The sequence below is a fragment of the Macadamia integrifolia genome, chromosome 6, assembly GCF_013358625.1.
Source record: "Macadamia integrifolia cultivar HAES 741 chromosome 6, SCU_Mint_v3, whole genome shotgun sequence".
Classification (NCBI taxonomy): domain Eukaryota; kingdom Viridiplantae; phylum Streptophyta; class Magnoliopsida; order Proteales; family Proteaceae; genus Macadamia; species Macadamia integrifolia.
In genome coordinates, this window is record NC_056562.1 from 5,298,320 (window position 1) to 5,316,438 (window position 18,119).

Genomic DNA, 18,119 nt, shown 5'->3' on the forward strand with positions numbered 1-18,119 from the left:
TGTATTTGAGTGATATTTTCACTATTACCAAAAATAAAATAAAAAGAATATTTCTCTTATGGAGGATTAAGTTGATTGCCCTATAGTTATGCTACTAAAAACTTGTTTGGTGATAGCACTAAAACTACATCATGGATTGGTTATTTGGTTATTATTAATTCTTACTTATACATTTGATCTTAGAGACTTTGAAGAAGTAAAATCATCAAATTCATTATGGTTTTGTATTTTAATTTGCTTTCTAAAGTAAGATACACATTAAATTTCACTATAATAAAAACCCACAAAACTAATAATGGAACAATCACACTAGGAATCATCAAACCATTGAAGTTCTTCTTCCCTTTATATGGTGCCTAGGACCGTTACAGAGGTCAGTACCATCCCATCCCCTTAGTAACTGGGATTCGAATCTAAATTGGTCCTGTTAAGCAAGTGGGATGGTATTGGGATTGACAAATTTGATATTGGTACCAGTTCAGATCCGTCCTGAATAGTGATATGAAGAGTATATGTTTGATAAATGATATTAGTGTAGATCTGTTCGCGCTCCAAATTTGGTTATTTAGACTGATCATCGGTTAAGGGTATAAACAGAAGATTGGACAGAAGGAAAAGCTGACCGGCATGAGGAGAGACCACCTAAGCAGAAAGGGAGATGCTGATTCGTTAGTGAAGACATCCGAGAGATATCGGTCAATGACAAAAGACAATTGACCCATTTCACGAGAAAAGAGGACATGTAAACAAAAACCCCAAGGGTGTAACCCACTTGGCAAGAGACCTTCGCCTCAGGAAGCCTGTGTTCTGAGTTTAATTCTTCTTACTTCTTTAGGATCACTCACAAAGAGGTGTTTAGTGCTCTTCACTACTTTAGTTAGTATCATTAACAAAAAAAAAATGAAAATGATATGCAAGGGAGGTCAAGAGAAGTTGACACCGTCATTTGGAAAGGAATATGAAAGCTGCATGATCACAATAGTGGAGATAGTTATAACTCAAGTGAGAGTTAGTGAGTTATAACCACCTATTAACCGAGGAACAGGTGGATCAAAAGCAGTTGAAACCGTCAAGTAGTCTATTAGGGTATAAGAAAGAGATATTGGCAAGCAAAAGGACATCATCTTTTTTTTTTGGTAAAAAGTGAATCTATTGAGAAGAAAGGATTACACTCAAGTTGTCTAGAACCACAGGCATAGACAAACAAGGATCGGAAATAGGCCAAACAGTCCTATCCGTAACGGACTGGGCCCTCCTAGCAATGGTATCGGCTGTAACGTTAACCTCCCTTGGAATACCATAAAAAAGACAATCATCAAAGAAAGAGCAGAGGTAGCCAATATCCTCAATAATTGGCCATACTACGATATCTGGGCTTTGAGAAAAGTCCTGCAAATAAGAAATCAGTTGTTGATTGTCGCTCTCCAAATGCAATTTGTGAACTCCTTCCGAGATTGCCTCCATAAGACCTTCCTTGATTGCGATAGCTTCACCAACCAGAATAGTGGAGAATTTAACAGGGTTTGAAACGGCCACCTTAGGATGTCCCAGCCAGTTGCATAAGAGAAATCCAATACCTCCTCGCTCTCCGGAAAGATTGAGAGAAGCATCACAGCGTAACCTGTGGAAATTTGGTGGTGGGGATGCCAAGACCGAAGCCCTCAAGAAAGGTGGAGATATGTTAAATTCTTGTTGGTCTTTGGGGGTTGAAATATATTTAGACCAAGCCCTATGTGCGGCAGCAACGACCTCCATTGGTGACCAGACCTTCGTTGCAAAAATGTAGTCATTTCGAGCTTTCCAAATATGCCATGCAATGAAAGTACATTGTGAGACCACCTCTCTTGCAACCTTCTTTCCATATGACTTGAGTGCTGCCCAACCTTGAATCCATTTGTAAAGAGGATCATTGTTATCTGCTGGAACCACATATGTTACACTGCTACCATGCCACATCGCCCATGCAAAAAGGCAATAGAGGATTATATGTGATATCAATTCTGACACCTCCCCACATCTATGGCAAATCGGATCCACATGTATATGTCTATGGGTCAAGGCCGAGCTAGGCCATTTGCACAAGCTCTCCATAGAAAATTCTTAACCTTTGGTAAGGTGCTGCAGTTCCAAATGGCCTTCCAAACATCTGTTGGAACCTCCCGCCATCGATGACTGGTTGATGAGGATGGCCGCTCCAACTCCTTCTCTGTCCACATGTTACAGAGAAAATGATATGCACTCTTCACTGTGAAAAGACCTTGTTTTGTTGGTCCCCAAACCTGTTTGTCCTGAGTCTCAAATAAGCTTATTTGGATTTGGTAAATAGCGGGTCTTTCAGAATGATGTATATCCCTGTCGATCAGTGTCCTATTCCAGCAGCGGCTTTGAGGATCAATGAACTCAGAAACATGAGTAAAGGGGCAGTCCTCTAATGGCGGATGATGTAATTTATAACCTGGCAAAGAGGGTAACCAATTATCCTTCCAGATATGTATGTTCTCTCCCGTACCAATCCGCCATATTAAACCGGATCTTAAAACCTCTCTGCCCACCACTATGCTCCTCCAAGCCCAAGATGGGTTAGTACCCAACTTTGCATTCAAGAACTCACAATTTGGAAAGTAAATTGACTTCATGAATTTTGCCCATGCTGTATCAGGTTCATACCAAAACCTCCATGCCACTTTCACTAATAAAGCTTTGTTGTGAAGTGTGGGGTCACGAAAACCCAATCCTCCTCTCTCTTTGGAGTGACACAATCGAAGCCACGAAATCCAATGAATCTTGTTCTTATCAGAACCATCACCCCAATAAAATTTAGTAGCTGCCTTTTTAAGGTGGTTGTGATGGGTGATCGGTAGCTTAAAATGTGAAGCTGCATAGTTAGCAAGAGAGAATGCTACTGATTTAAGCATCACTTCCTTTCTTGCATGTGAGAGGAGACGGGTCTTCCAACCACTGAGGCATTGGTTAGATTTTTCAATAATATCTCGAAAAAGGGCGGATTTAGACAAACCGAAAGAGGTTGGTAAGCCTAAGTATTTATTAGGGCCCTTCCCAAAAGGGATTTTCAGTATTCGAGAGAACCAACGCCTAAAGTGTACATGTACATTTGGGCTGAATGAGAGAGATGACTTTTTCAAGTTAATTGCTTGGCCACTTGCCTTACAGTAGGTCTCTAGGCATTGTTTCAAATGGCAAACCTCATCCAATTTCATTTGAGAGAAAAGTAAACAATCATCAGCAAAAAGTAGATGTGTTATTGGAGCTGACCGATTGCGGACTCAAATACCTCTTAGAAGACCAGATCTTTGAGACAAAGAGATCACACTGCTGAGAGCCTGAGAGCATAAGATGAAGAGTGCTGGGGAGAGAGGATCTCCCTGGCGAATACCTCTAGTTGGAATAACTGTTCCTCGCACTGCTCCATTAATCAAGAGCTTGTAAGTGACCGTACGTAGACAAGACATAACCATAGTAACCCAATGAGAGGAGAAGCCATATTGGAGGAGAACCTTTTCAAGAAACTCCCATTCCACCCTGTCATACGCCTTCTTCATGTCCAGCTTCAAGGCAAGAAACATCTGCTTGCCTTTCTTTTTTTTATTGATATAATTAAAAACTTCATGTGCAGTGTAGATGTTGTCTGAGATAGAACGCCCTGGTATAAAAGCTGATTGGGCAGTTGAGACTAAAATTTCCATAACATCTTTTAGCCTGGATGCCATAATCTTTGTGACTATCTTGACCACCACCGCACATAGACTAATGGGTCTGTACTGATCTGCAGTCTCAGGATTAGTACATTTAGGAATAAGGCATAGAAGAGTATCATTGCAATGTAAAGGAAGTGAACCAGTACGAAAGAAATTACAAGTGAATGAGTACACATCTTCTTTGGTAAAATCCCAGAACCTTTGAAAGAAAGCAGGTGGCAGACCATCTGGACCAGGAGCTTTGAGGGGGCCCATCGCCTTAAGTGCCAATGCAACTTCCTCCATAGTAGGGACAGCACACAACCGAACATTCATTTCTTCTGTTACCTTAGGCTGAATGGTATTCAGAACAAAAGATAAGGCATCTTGATCAACCCCTTCAGAATGAAAGATTTGAGTGTAATACTCATTTATAACCTGATAAATTTCATCATCTGATTGGGTCCAAGCATCATTCTCTGTCTTTAATCGAAGAATTCGGTTGCTTCCTCGTCGCTGGATGGTAGATAAATGGAAGAAACTTGTATTCCTGTCTCCTTGTTGTAGCCATTGATTCCTTGACTTTTGGCGCCATAGTTCCTCTTCCCTTTTCAATTCCTCGTTAAGGGTAGCTGAGAGATCATGTTCCTTTACTTGGTTGTCATCAGTGATAGGACCACTTTGAATCAAGACCAATTCCTCTTCTAGTTTCTTGATTTTGGTCTGTACATGTCCAAAGACCTCTTTATTCCATTTCCTGAAAACTGGTATACATTTTTCCATTTTTTGGAATAGAGGAGGATTCTCTGTATTACTGATAGGAGAAGACCAAGCAGATATGGCAGTTGGTTTGCAATCAGGGTGGCGGAACCACATAGACTCGAACCTGAAAGGGCGATGGCCTTTGAATCTACCCCCCTCAGAATCAATAATTAATGGGCAATGATCCGAGTTTGTTGAAGACCGTATGTAAACTGCTGCATCAGGAAAAGAAGACCGCCATGACTGATTTGCTAGGGCCCGATCAAGTTTGATGCGAATATTGGCTGCACCCCGTCTCTTATTATTCCAGGTAAAGAGAGGACCATGAGTGGGAAGATCCAGTAGTTCACAGCTGTCCACTAGATTTTGGAAACCAACCGTGTCTCGTGGTTCAGTAGGGTTGCCTCCTTCTTTTTCTCTCCAAGATAGAAAAGAATTAAAGTCGCCGTGACACATCCAGTCTGATTGTCGTTCAACCCCCAGTTGCATCAGTTGATCCCACACTTGTTGCCTATTTTCTCGCACTGGATCTCCATAAACTGACGTTAAGAAAAAAGCAATTCCATTATCCAGCTTGACCATTGAATCAATAAAATGGCGATTGGAAGAGAGAATTTCCAGATCAATATGTTGTTTCCAAAATAATGCCAAACCTCCAGATGCCCTGTGTGAGTCAATCGAAAAGGAGTCATCCATACAGAGCCTTCTCTTAAGTTGTTCCACTCTCTGCTGTCCACACTTTGTTTCAATGAGAAAGACCACATCAGGCTTCTCTTGTTTAGAGAGGTGAAGAAGAGAACGAATTGTCGGAGCCCTCCCTAAACCCCGACAATTCCAACTGAGTATTTTCATGATTGCCCGTGGAGCTGCCTCTCCCCAGCCTCCACGGGATTGGAGTTTAAAAACTCCGATGGAATAGAAACTGATGTGCCTCCTTCTTGCTGGCCATAATCATTGTTTTCCAATCGTGGCCTTTTTGGCTTCTCACGTATGGGAATACACTCTGGTATCGGGTGTGGACCAGGTAGGTAAGTTGGCTCACTATGGATAGTGCCCTCCGATGTGTCCATGTAGGAAGGTTGATGTGTTGGAGAGGATGAGGGTATGATGGAAGTATGAGGTTGAGGTGTAGAAGGGAAGGTAATAGTTGGCGTATGGTGAAAATGTGTTGGAGATGGTAGTGATGGAGTTATAATGGAATTGGTAATAGTCGTTGGATTTAGATTAGGTGATGTAGTGGATGGGTTATGGGGTTGTGGGAGAGTCCAAGGTGTCATAGATGATTGTTGGCCAGAGAGATTAATTCCCGCAAGGTGAGGAAGGAGAGATAACAGAATATTTGAAGTGTCTGGGTGGTGTAGTAAATTGGCCAAGTTCAAGTTGGTTTGTTCTAATGGAGCCCATGACGTGGAAGTTGCGAATCGTGGGAGGGTTGACATGGGTTGATTTGGAGTGGAGGAAATGGGATATGGAAGTGGGCTACCTGGATCCAATAAAACAACACCAGCTGTCAAATTAGTTGCATGACATCCGGAGGGGGTGAAGATCGAGGGCAGGGCCGTTGTTCCTACTCCGGCTGTGGTGGTGGCCGACGGTTGCCAAGTAGAAGATGAATTCCTCACGGCATTGTCTTGCAGTAAACCTTGGGTGGAGGCCGGCGTTGGAGACTCAGGGGAGCTAGAAGTAGATGCAGTCAAGTTCACAATTTGTATCTTCTCAAGTTGGCGTTGATCTGGGGTTACTCCTCTGAAGGTCGAACCATATCGGTTACTTGTAAAATCTGGGCAGGTGGAGGCCATAGAACAACCATGTATATGACAATGGTCGTGTTCAGCATTAAATAAAGCCACACACCTCTTACTCTCATGAGTCACCATACCACAGTAATAACAAAAGGTTGAAAGTCTTTCAAATTTTACCGCCACTGTGGTTTGACAACCCGATGATCGATTGATCTTTATACGGCGACGAAGAGGTTTGGTGATATCGACCAAAATTCTACACCTGAGGAATTGAACTCGTGCCCCAAACTGGATGCCCTGGAATATCATCGCTTGGAGCGGGAGGCCAACTTTAGCAGCCAAAAAACTAGCTATGTCCATGCGAAGAAGCCCTGTAGGTAGATCATGGAATTGTACCCAGAAAGTAACATGGCTGAAAACCCAGTCTTCCTTGGAGTTCCAATGGTCCATGACAATCAGGTTACCACCCACCGACCAAGGCCCTTCATTCATAACATTAGCGACATCCATAGGGTGTGAGAATTGGAATAAATAGCGATCACCTTGATAAGGAATTACCTCTACTGGGTATTGCACATTCCATGCTTTAGGTAGAGCATCAGTAACTGCCTGTCGCCTATATGGTTTGCATTGGATCACTTGTCCGACCAGACAATGCATTCTCTGCTGGGGGAGGGGGGCCTCAAAGCCATCATCCAGGGAGAGTGAGTCTTCCTCATCGCTAGGGTAAAGCACTGGTGCAAGTAATGGAGATGAAGAAGCAGCCGTTGGTTTGTCCGGGAATGTCTGGTCTGGTGGCCGCGGTGGAATGCGTGAGGCTGGTTGTGTGGAATGGGACGGAGAGGAGGGAGGAATTGATGATGAGGTACTGGCCATTATTGAAAAGGGGAGAAAGCTTCACGGAATACACCGGAGAAGAAACACGCACAAGGCGGAGAGAAGTATAATGGATTGGAGACTTCTTCCCCCACTATCTACTCAACGTGGTGGTAAGTGGGTATCTTTATTCTTTACCAGAAATATATAAGAAAAAAAGAAGAAGAAGCGTATTGCAGAAGTTGGCGCCAGTTTTTGAAGAGATGTGTCAGCTACCTCCGCGATCTATAGGTAAATTTCTCAGGGTGAATTTGTGACCACTTGATTGAAATTTGGCCACTGGTCAGTGAGAAGCGAACTGGAATTATGGACTCTACTCAAGAGCCGTTTGATTCGAGTCGTAAACTCGTAATTGTATAATGTTGTGAAAATAAATGTAAAGTAGGGACATATTTGGTAATTTTCATTTTCTGTCCTTTTATATTGAAACGTCGCCCCCGACTCAAATTTCCAAAAAATATGGTTTTTGCTGTTTCCCTCTAAAATCATGGCGGTTCCTGACTTATGTTTAGGGTTTTGAAATTTTGGTCATCTCACACACACACACACACACTCTCTCTCTCTCTCTCGCTTTGAACTTTTGAGTTCTAAAAATTTCGTTTCTCTGCAAGTCTGCGAAGATTTCAATCGTCCAAGGCTGTTTTGTCTTTGAGACCTGATTTGTGTCGCAAACAACGTGTGCAATAACCTAGAGGAGGGAAGGATTCATCATCCAAACTGGTATATATTTCTATTAAAATTGAATGAAAAAGAGGAGAAAAGCATCGATTTTCTTGTCTGGTTAAATCTCTTGAACTTTGAATTTCAAAAATTTCGTTTGCTTATGTTGATATTTGGTTTAGGTTTTCTGATTTGAAAATGGCGATTAATCTGACGGGAGGTGCCATAGCTATGCTCTGTAACGGTGAGGCTCAGGAAACTGACTTGAAGCCTGTTCTCCAAGTTACGGACATCAGATTAGTGAACACACAACAGCAGAGCACCAACGAACGGTATCGGATACTGCTTTCAGATGGTTCACATCTGCAACAAGGGATGCTTGCGACGCAGATGAATTTTCTGGTTAAATCGGGGAAGTTGCAGAAAGGATCGATTGTCAGGCTTACCCAGTTTGTCTGCAACGTCATCCAGGGCCGGATGTGAGTTTTGGAATCTTTTCTTTAGAAGTTTTGGATTTAGGTTTTATTATGTGAAGTGTGTTGTTACTTAAGGATTTGTTTTAATCGATAGTAATTTTATTCTATGTTTTTCTTTGTTAATGAGATCCATTGTCATAATGTATTGTGGAAGAGAAGATAAATTGTTCTAAGAAATATTAGACAATCGGTTGAATTATTGTAAATGGTTGCTTTTGGTATTCAAAGAGACAGGATGATGAATATTTTTAGTTGCGACTCTATTTTTTAGTCCACATTGTATTGTTCTTAATATGTGTCTTCTGATTTCATTCCTGTAAACTTTTCACTGGCTATCCGAGTACTCCTTAAATGCCAAAAAAAGAAAACGTAAAAGAGAGTTGTCTATCGACTTGTTAAAGGATAAATTTATTTGATAATCAGAAAGAGTTTTAACAGCATATGAGTTAGAAAGTAGTGGTCACCAGAATGATTTCATCTTCTTTGTGAAGCAAAAAAATTTAAAAGAAACTCTGCTTGTATAATTTATTCTTGTTGTCACTCCTGGGCCTGGGGTTTCAGAAACTCAAGAGGACTCATATCAATACAGATTCAGGTGTTTCCTTGAAAAGGCACTTTACATGAAATTTATTTTCCTAATCTAATTGTTCAAAAGGCGTCTTTTTTGATTCTTGGTGAGAATAAAGAGTTAAAAGTGAAAATATCTCTCCTATTGGTTGCACTGTTCACTCTCACTCTTTGAGAATTGAAAGCATTTCGTCTTCTCAGCTGTTTATTGGTTATTAATTGGTAGTTGTCTTACCTGTTTATTTGGAATTTAAGTGTTGAAGAGGATTAGTGATTGGGAGGATATGTGTAATAGAATTATGCTGGATCCCCTCCTTTAGGAGGGCGATGGGTTTGCTAAAAGAGTGTTGGCAACTCCTATCTCTATCACGATTATTTGTCTCTGCTCTGTTATGGGTTGTTGTTTTAGAAAATATTTTATTGTACACCATTTGACATCTAGAAGAAGCTATCCCATCTCCAGCTTTTATCTAGCTCGTTGGGAGTTGGGAGTTGGGAGCCTGCTAAATTGTCTGTTGAGTTTTCCATTGAAGTTTGACAATGTTCTAAACCTATGTTCGAGTATGATTGGCCATATTCAAAAGGCTTGTAGGAGTTCATCTGCAGCTCACCATAAGGGAGCTTAGTTCTGATGGCAGGATCTTATGGAAAACACTGCTCCTTCCCTTTATTTAACCCCTGGGAAGGAAATAAATTCATTAAAAGCTGGCTTACAAGATCATCTTCCTTATGTAGTCTATATGGTTTGGAGGGGCTTCTGTTTACGTTTCTAGTTTTTTGTCTGATATTGTTGGAGTGAAAACTTTATACTGGATAATTGCATTAGTGGGGAAAATGTGTGCATTATCCACAAGTAGTATGAATAAGATGAATATCAATTCATTATGTCATATCAACCAATATTTTTGTTGTTAAAAAAATATATTTTTTCATGTTTTGGTTCATGGGATCTTTGAATCTTGGATTACTATGTATAGAGAATTCTTATTTTGTTATTCTTAGGTGCTCGGCTTTTGTCTTTGTTTATATAAATAGAGCTTGTATTTGGATATTACTTGATAAAGTGGCCTTCAAATGTTCCAATTTCCAAAGTAAATCAAAAGGTATTCGGAAGACTTGCTTAATACCATTGAAGATTAAGATATAGAAAATTTAGGGATATTTATGGGATTATATTGGTTTTATTGGAAAATTATCACACTAGCAAGTTGAAATTTAGGCACCATCCAAGTTTAGGTCCCAATGGAGAAGAGAAGATCATGCCAAATTTTTATGGTTGCTCTCTTGGAAGCCCACAATTTAGTTGGAGTATGAGGAATTTGATTATGAATATTTGGTAAATTTCTTGGTGTTCGATGGGCTACTTGAAAGTGCTTTCCTTGATAAAGTGAAACTGAGTACCATTGGTGTTCAGCTTTCAACCTTTTTTCTTGCATAGCAACAATGGCATTAATTGGCAGGACATCAGATTTGGAAGTTGAAAATGAGATGCCAAAGCCTAAGGTTAAAGCTTAATTGAAGAAGGGAAGATCATGCCAAACTTTGACGGTTGATAATTTGTAAAAGTCAAGTTGGTTGTAGTAGAGGATGGTCCCTGTTTTATTTGCCTGACTAAAACATTGTTTTGCGGGCCCATGGGAAAGGGGATCAATGATGTGGTGAGAATTGAGTGATCTCCTTGATGTTTGAGAACTTTTTATTCTTCTTGCTGAGGTTTTTGATCGTTGAGGGATGTTCAATCCCATAAGTTTGGTCAGGATATGAAACTATTTTTGGGGTTCCATTCCTTTAATGAGAGTGAATTAGAGCTCATGGTTGTCTTGGGTTGGGGTAATGCAACCCCGGATTACCTGCTATGGGATGGGCCCAGGGCCCCACAAGAATAATTGATAACTCAAGAGTATAGTGGAAAAATTGAAAAAATATGCTGACTTTTAGGACCGACAAGTGAAGAAAAAACAGAGTACGAACTTAACTGGAAGCAAATATATAAGTTGGGGGTGTTTTTGGAAACTAACAATTAGGATGGGAATAACAGAATTAATTTAATGGGGGGTAAGGGCTACCTGTAATTTTCAAAAAGTGTCTTCTTCTTCAACACATAATAGAATGATAAATCATCGGAGACCTTTGCTGGTTTCGGATGATGGAACTTAGCCAATACACAACCAATCTAACTCAAACCTTAGGATAAAGCCAATAACCCATAGGAGTAGTGAATCCAACAGTCAAACTACCAACAAAGTAAATATTGATTTTTAATTTCTGAAACTGGTTCCAATGGAAAGGGGAGAACCAGCTCTGAACTAGACTCTGCAACTCACTGATTCAACTTTCTTTAGAGCTCAAATTCGACAGGATTAGTTGCCCTAAGGAAGCGAGCCCAGCTCCAAAATTTGAAGGTGAGAGGCCTTAGAATGAGAGAGTATGATTTGATTCTTCTGGGATGAGACTACTGCTCAGAACAGTGAAGGCCAGCAAAGAATAACTACAAGAAAGAATAAGAAACGAGGAAGAACAAGGGGAAAAAATATAAAGGGAACAGGGAGAAGGGGAATTAATGTGTAAAGGGAGGGGGACTGCCTGGCCAGTCCTTGGTAGCAACTCCAATCAAAATTTCATTCCTTAATTCAACACCTCTAATATCAATCAATCAGTGTTATATATATTTATATATATATATATATATATAGCTTTGTTTACCAAATGAACTGACGTAAACTAGGAAACTTTAAGTAGACTTACTGGAAAACTGGAATCTACTACGTATTGAACTCCTGTTAGCAAAGAAAAATGCAAGTTACAAGAATAACCCTAAGAAAGAAAGAAATTCTTTAGCAACCCCTATTAGACTAAAAGTCTAGTTGGGTTATTTTCATCTTGGTCTAAGTTTTTAGGTGGGGTCATGTTGATCCAGCCACGATAATGCTACTGCAGCAATCCTCCTCTTAAAAGAACTCGAATTTATTGAGTTTGGATGAGGAACAAGTATGCTGTTTGAAACAATAATTTGTTGGAGGAGAAATGACCCCGCTGTCCACTTGATCTTAATGGCAGGGAGGTCCTTAGGAAGAAGCTTCATCTCGAGGCTACCGTGATTAAAGGAATTGGTATTCTCATACCCACAATATCGTGCCTCTCTGTTGAATAACCATGGTCACCCACGAATAATGAGGCTATTTTTGAGTTAAAACGTCACACTGTACCATATCTACCAACCAACCAATGGAATATGTGAGCGAATACCTATCATTGATTTTAAGATTGGTGTTCTTCACCCAAGCAACTTTGTAGGGGTTGGGATGAGGCTTTGTCTTCAACCCAAGCTTGCGAACATCATCTTTAGAAACGCCGTTATGTTGTTACAACTACTACCATTGTCAGTTACCATAATACCCAAGCCATTGTTGCATTTCACCCTGATTTGAATGACACTGTTATAGTGCAAAGCATCCCCTTCAGAGATTTTGTGTGGCCAAAAGAGGACGAAGAACACTGCAAGGCTGTTGCTCCTGATTGCTGTCACTAGACTCACTACCGCTCCCTTCATTAGGTTCACGCTTCGTCTCCAAATTTACTGTGTCTTTCTTTTGTTGTTTCTCGAAGCAGTGGCCAATTAGCGCATCCTTATTAGTAAAGGCGATGAGCTGATTTGGACATCAAGCAAAAAAATGCCCATAACCCCTACATGTGAAGCACTGTGTCTCACCTCTTGGCTTTGGAGTAGGCCTGTGAGAACAACACCCATGAGGTGGAGAATAAGTATGGTTTGGGCCGTGAAGATGCCATGGCAGAACTGCTGACCTATGGCTTACTGAATGATTTCTCCTGTTGAGAAGGATGCTTGCTTGTACCATCACTCTTAGAGAAGGTGTCGGAAGCTCCCCTAGTTGTAAGGCTTTTTAGATTGTCCTCTACTTTATATATTGCCTGTACGCATCCTCCATCATAGGCAGTCGAATGTGAGCCACAAGAATGCTATTGCATCATGGGGTTTTGTGGGTTGGTCCTTTTCAGGAGGCTACCTTTGTGGTTGTACCTCTATGTATTCTCATGTATCTGTATATCTACTATGTACTTTTTCTTCTTTAATAAATTGAAAATTTTCTATTATCAGAATAAATCATTTCAAGTAGAATTTTGTTTCCTTGCTGTTTTTCTGATCTCATTTACTCCAACCAGGATTATTATTATCATTGATTTGGAAGTGCTTCTTGAAAATTGCAATCCTATTGGAGAGCCAAAGCAATATGCTCAAGGTGGTGCTACTGGCGGTCCTCCTGTTCCAGTGGCAAGGCCTGCTGTTTCTGTCCAGCCTCCTGTGAATCAGTCTGGGGTACCAGCAGGGAATGCTCAATTGTATGGGGGTGGTTCACTTGCCAGTGATCAACTAGGTGGACAAAATGTAGCTGGTGGAGCTCCTCCGCATGTACCAAAAGCTGACCCTGTGCCATCTTATGGCAGTTCGTATTCTGGAAATCCTATCTCAGGAAGGTATTCTGCACTTCAGGGAACTCGTATGTATCCCAAAACAGAAGTTGGTTCTGGCCATCCTGAATCAGCACCATCACCTGGGAGTTACAATGAACAGAACCAAAGTTTTCGCAATGCCCAAGTAGAAGGATCACGGGTTACTATGAATACATACTCCCGTCCTATGCATCCTTCAAATCAGCATCCACCTCCAATGTACACAAACAGAGGACCTATTGCTAAGAATGAAGCTCCAACTCGTATAATCCCTATTGCTGCTTTAAATCCTTACCAAGGTAGGTGGACAATTAAAGCCAGGGTGACAGCCAAGGGGGACCTCCGGCACTATAATAATCCTCGGGGTGATGGAAAGGTCTTCTCTTTTGATCTGCTTGATTCTGATGGTGGAGAAATACGGGTAACCTGCTTTAATGCAGTGGCTGATCAGTTCTACAACCAGATTGACGCTGGGAAAGTGTACTTGATTTCCAAGGGAAGCTTGAGACCTGCTCAAAAGAATTTCAATCACCTAAATAATGACCATGAAATCCTCCTGGAAAGCACCTCAACTGTACAGCCCTGCTTCGAAGATGACAACTCAATACCTAAACAGCAATTCCATTTCCGCCCCATAAGTGATGTGGAAGGCCTGCAGAGCAATGCGATTGTGGATGTTATTGGAGTAGTTTCTTCCATCAATCCCTCCACTTCAATAATGAGGAAAAATGGAACTGAGACATCCAGAAGAAGCCTCCATCTAAAGGACATGTCTGGTCGAAGTGTTGAGTTAACTCTGTGGGGGAATTTCTGCAATGCAGAAGGGCAGAGATTGCAAGATATGCGTGATTCAGGGGAATTTCCTGTTTTGGCCGTGAAAGCTGGTAGAATCAATGACTTCAATGGGAAGGCAGTGGGGACAATTGGTACGTCCCAGTTGTTCATCGATCCGGACTTTGCAGAAGCCCGCAGGTTAAAGGATTGGTTTTATAACGAGGGAAAGAACACACCCTCTATTTCTATTTCAAGGGAAACATCAGGAGTTGGGAGGACTGATGTCCGTAAGACTGTGTCCCAGATCAAGGATGAGAAGCTAGGAACATCTGAGAAGCCAGATTGGATCACCGTCAGTGTCACAGTTACGTTCATTAAGGTTGATAACTTCTGCTACACAGCCTGTCCCATCATGATTGGTGACCGTCAGTGTAGCAAGAAGGTTATTAACAATGGAGATGGGAAATGGAGGTGTGATAGGTGTGATCAGTGTGTTGATGAATGTGATTATAGATACATTCTCCAGATGCAGATACAGGATCATTCAGGTTTAACCTGGGTTACTGCATTCCAGGAATCTGGCGAGGAGATCATGGGTGTATCTGCAAAGGAGTTGTATTATTTAAAACATGAACAACAAGATGATGAAAAAGTTGCTGAGATTATACGTAAGGTTCTATTTACTCGGTTCATATTCAAGTTGAAAGTGAAAGAGGAGACATTCAGTGAGGAACAACGAGTTAAGTCGACTGTGGTCAAAGCTGAGAGGGTTAATTTTTCATCTGAGTCCAGCTTTCTTCTAGCTTCGATTGAGAAGCTTCAAGGAGGGGATATTAGTGCTTTTGTCCAGAGAGCAGCTACCAATCTTCCTGATTCTGCAATGGGTCATGCTGGATATGGGGGCATGGGAGTCGGGTCTGCCGCACCTCCTGCAGTGAATTACTTGGGGAGTAGCAATAATGTTGGTAGAGATATGGGTCTACTGGCAAATCAGGTTGGTCAGTATGGAAACCAATACAGTAGTGTGAGGGGTACAGCTGGGTCAACGGGGGTGTATCTACACTGCAACAGCTGTGGTGGCACAGGCCACACTGCTCAGAACTGCCCTAGTGTGAGCATTCAGGGACAACCAATGGGAGGAGGTTTTGTCAATAGGGCCTCTTCCGGTGGAGCAAGCAACGGTGGTACCTCTGGGGAGTGCTACAAATGCCATCAAGTTGGACACTGGGCAAGAGATTGTCCTGGAACAATTGGCATAAATTCGGCATATGGAAGCAGTAGTATTGCTGGGAGATATGGAGGTGTTCCGAAACAACAGGTGGGAGGCTTTTGAATTTTCTAACGGTGAAATTTGTAGAAGCTATTCCATGCACTTCCAATGCTTCATTGGAGAGGAGTGAATAGATCAAAATGTAATTGCCATCGGCGTTCTGGATATGAAGCTGCCCCTTCTGTCATGATTGATACAAGCCGATTACAGCTTTTCTGTTAACCAATCTGAGGGTCAATTTTGCTGCCAGTTCGGGAGATCTCATCCTGAACGAAATCCTGTGAGAAAAGCATGGAACCCTGTTATCTTTTATTCCTTTTATATATATATCTTGTGAATTTTTGGGTTACCTGACACTATACATGCTTTTGCATTTTGAATTCTCTTTTCCAAAAGTTTCATTTGCATGTTGTACAGGTCGTAATGTTACTGTGTTTTCGACTTTGGTCTAGGATTTTGTGGGTTGTGCTTAGGGGTTTGTTTTCCTCCATTGAATTTCAAGATCTGATGGGTGATTAGAATTCATGGCTCTAGTGTGAGAAGTGTACCTTTTTCTTTGCGTCGCTTCTCAAGGATTTAAGATTTTGGTTTGAACACCTTGTCATCAGAATGATTGGTTCATTGTATCCTCGAGCGGTGCAATCCCCCAGTTTATGAAGGGAATCTGCTCTATATCACTAATTAGACTGTATATGTAGCAATCTAAGAGTGGGTGAATTGGATTTTGATGATGTTCTCTTTTTTTCTTCTTTTCCTTTTTTCACTTAAAGGAACAATAGGGTTGATGAAAGCAGGTCAAACCGCAAAGAAGACAAGATTTTAGAATGGTTTGGTCCCCTTGATATACGTACACTACCAAGCATACTCAGTGCACTTGGGTTCTCACTTAATGTGTCTTCCAATGGTACTGATAAAACTTTTACACGTTTTCACAAGTTCACAACTAATGCAAGTGCTTTTACAAGCTCGCACTCGAGTCTTTCATGGAGTTGTTTTCTGGGATCACAACTTCAATCCAATACCTTTTCGGAGAATCATTCCTTCACACTTTCAGAAAGCGAATGATAAGAGTTTTAACTCACAAATACAAAAACCTTGCTATATGGGTAGATAGGAATAAAGCACAAATTATCAACACCTTCTAATCTACAGTTGATGGACAAGTGAAGGCACTTGATTTTCACAACAATGGTCTTTGGATACTGAGATTTACCACACCAATGATCTTATCAAGTTTGGATTTTTCTCAAAAAACTTTCATAGATTTTTCCTTTGAACAACCTATCTTTCAATTCCCAAAAGTCTCTTTTAAATAAGGATTAATCCCGTTTTTTCTCCTAAGACTCTTTCTAATAGTAGTTTTAGTTCTTTATGTGACCATAGCAGTGTTCATTCTCCTTACTCCAATTTTCATTTTGACAGTCCTTGTGTGAATATATTTTCTCATAGGCTATGTTTGGATGCAAGCGGTAAAGGGAAGGGAAGCAAAAATTTAATACTTAAAAAAGATTTTTTTTTAAATCATTACCCCATGTGATCCTTTATAATTGTATAAATTACTTAATATGTAATGATTTGAAATGAATGATATTATCACATGGGGTAATGATTATAACCATTCCTTTTTTTTAAGTATGAAAATTTTACTTATTTTTCCTTTAATTCCCCTTACAACTAAACTGAGTCAAAAATTATTTCATGTTGATGCATTATTATGTGGGTTACTTTTTCCTGGGCAGGACCTGGCGACTGTAGCCTTGAAAACGCCAGCCCTAACCTAGCCCATGGGCTGTAAAGCCGAACCCAAGTCTTGAAATTTTTAGATGGGCTTGTACTGAGTCTACTGACTGGTCAAACTGTAACCTAGAAAGAGTGGGTGAAAATGGACATAGTGGAAAGTTAAAAGTAAAAAAAGGCAATGATGTTATCCCAGAGGTCGGATTTGGTGAGATGGAAAATAGGAACCTTTACATTGGTAAATTGTCAACTTAGGAAACTCGATTTCATACAAAAGCTTTAAAAGCTATGATTGAGATATATTCAATTGTGTTTCAAATTGACTAAATCTTCAATTTTTAAACCACTTTGCTAATGGCATTCCTCGATTACATCATGACTCACGTTCCATTGAGGAAGGTGGCTGGATCATTATGCGTGTAAAGGTCAACATTCCACATTTTTAAAATGGCAAAAAAAATTATCCCAAAGTACAGCGGCTGCATACAGACTTAAAAGGGGCAAAATGACTATCATATCCCATAAAAGATGGAAGTATTCATCTGTTATGGAAAAATATTTTTTTAAATTAATTAGTCACCCAATTAGTGATTCAACACATGGAGGACCTAAGTATACGCACCCATGTATTGGGATATGTGTTCGAGGTCCTCCCAGCCTTGGATCACTATCTGGATGCCCAATAAATTGGAAAGAAGGCAAATTTGTGCTCCCATTAGCCCCGGTTTTAATGCAGGGACCGTGCTCTCAAGCAGAGAATTCTTCCTTTTTAAAAATGGGAAAAAGAATGTTCTCTAATCTCGTGCTCCTATGGCAGTGTAGAGGCCAATGAGGGAGTGCAAATGGGAATATCAATGGAGGGTGGATCTTTTTGGGTTTGAGAGGGTGGGGCGCACGGTTCTAGGTATCGTATCAAATCACCCATATTGGCGAACTATACTGATTTTGTGTGTTCGCTATCTCAATATCTAGCCGATGCTATATCATTGGAACATCACGATTCAAGGGTATTGCTGTCCAATATAGATGATCCGATATCAATCCATGCTGATACAATATCCATTTATGGGATGGCCGATATGCAATTGTT

The 18,119-nt window shown here is 40.7% G+C and overlaps 3 protein-coding genes across 3 annotated transcripts; 1 reads left to right on the plus strand and 2 right to left on the minus strand.

Moving 5' to 3' along the window:
• Positions 1–1,149: 1,149 nt before the first annotated feature.
• LOC122081683 lies at positions 1,150–1,956 on the minus strand. Its single transcript, XM_042648875.1, has one exon. It carries the CDS (start codon positions 1,954–1,956, stop codon positions 1,150–1,152), a length of 807 nt encoding a protein of 268 aa, XP_042504809.1.
• Positions 1,957–2,054: 98 nt separating this feature from the next.
• Positions 2,055–5,309, minus strand: LOC122081684. The gene is made up of 2 exons (XM_042648876.1): positions 3,293–5,309; positions 2,055–2,875 (listed from the first exon to the last, which is right to left on the minus strand). The coding sequence occupies exons 1-2, from the start codon at positions 5,307–5,309 to the stop codon at positions 2,055–2,057; spliced, it is 2,838 nt and encodes a 945-aa protein (XP_042504810.1).
• Positions 5,310–7,542: 2,233 nt separating this feature from the next.
• LOC122082537 (replication protein A 70 kDa DNA-binding subunit E-like) lies at positions 7,543–15,817 on the plus strand. Its single transcript, XM_042650169.1, has 3 exons — positions 7,543–7,795; positions 7,918–8,214; positions 12,961–15,817. The coding sequence occupies exons 2-3, from the start codon at positions 7,934–7,936 to the stop codon at positions 15,353–15,355; spliced, it is 2,676 nt and encodes an 891-aa protein (XP_042506103.1). The 5' UTR covers positions 7,543–7,795; positions 7,918–7,933; the 3' UTR covers positions 15,356–15,817.
• The last annotated feature ends 2,302 nt before the right edge of the window (positions 15,818–18,119 follow it).

Bases quoted from the DNA above. Each gene is read 5' to 3' on its own strand.
- LOC122081683 (XM_042648875.1), bottom strand. From the start codon at position 1,956: ATGTGGCATGGTAGCAGTGTAACATATGTGGTTCCAGCAGATAACAAT.
- LOC122081684 (XM_042648876.1), bottom strand. From the start codon at position 5,309: ATGAAAATACTCAGTTGGAATTGTCGGGGTTTAGGGAGGGCTCCGACA. The intron at 2,876-3,292 runs GTATTTGAGTCC...CTAACTATGCAG, and splicing joins AAGATCTGGTCTTCTAAGAG to CTTCACATTTTAAGCTACCG.
- LOC122082537 (XM_042650169.1), top strand. From the start codon at position 7,934: ATGGCGATTAATCTGACGGGAGGTGCCATAGCTATGCTCTGTAACGGT. The intron at 8,215-12,960 runs GTGAGTTTTGGA...TACTCCAACCAG, and splicing joins AACGTCATCCAGGGCCGGAT to GATTATTATTATCATTGATT.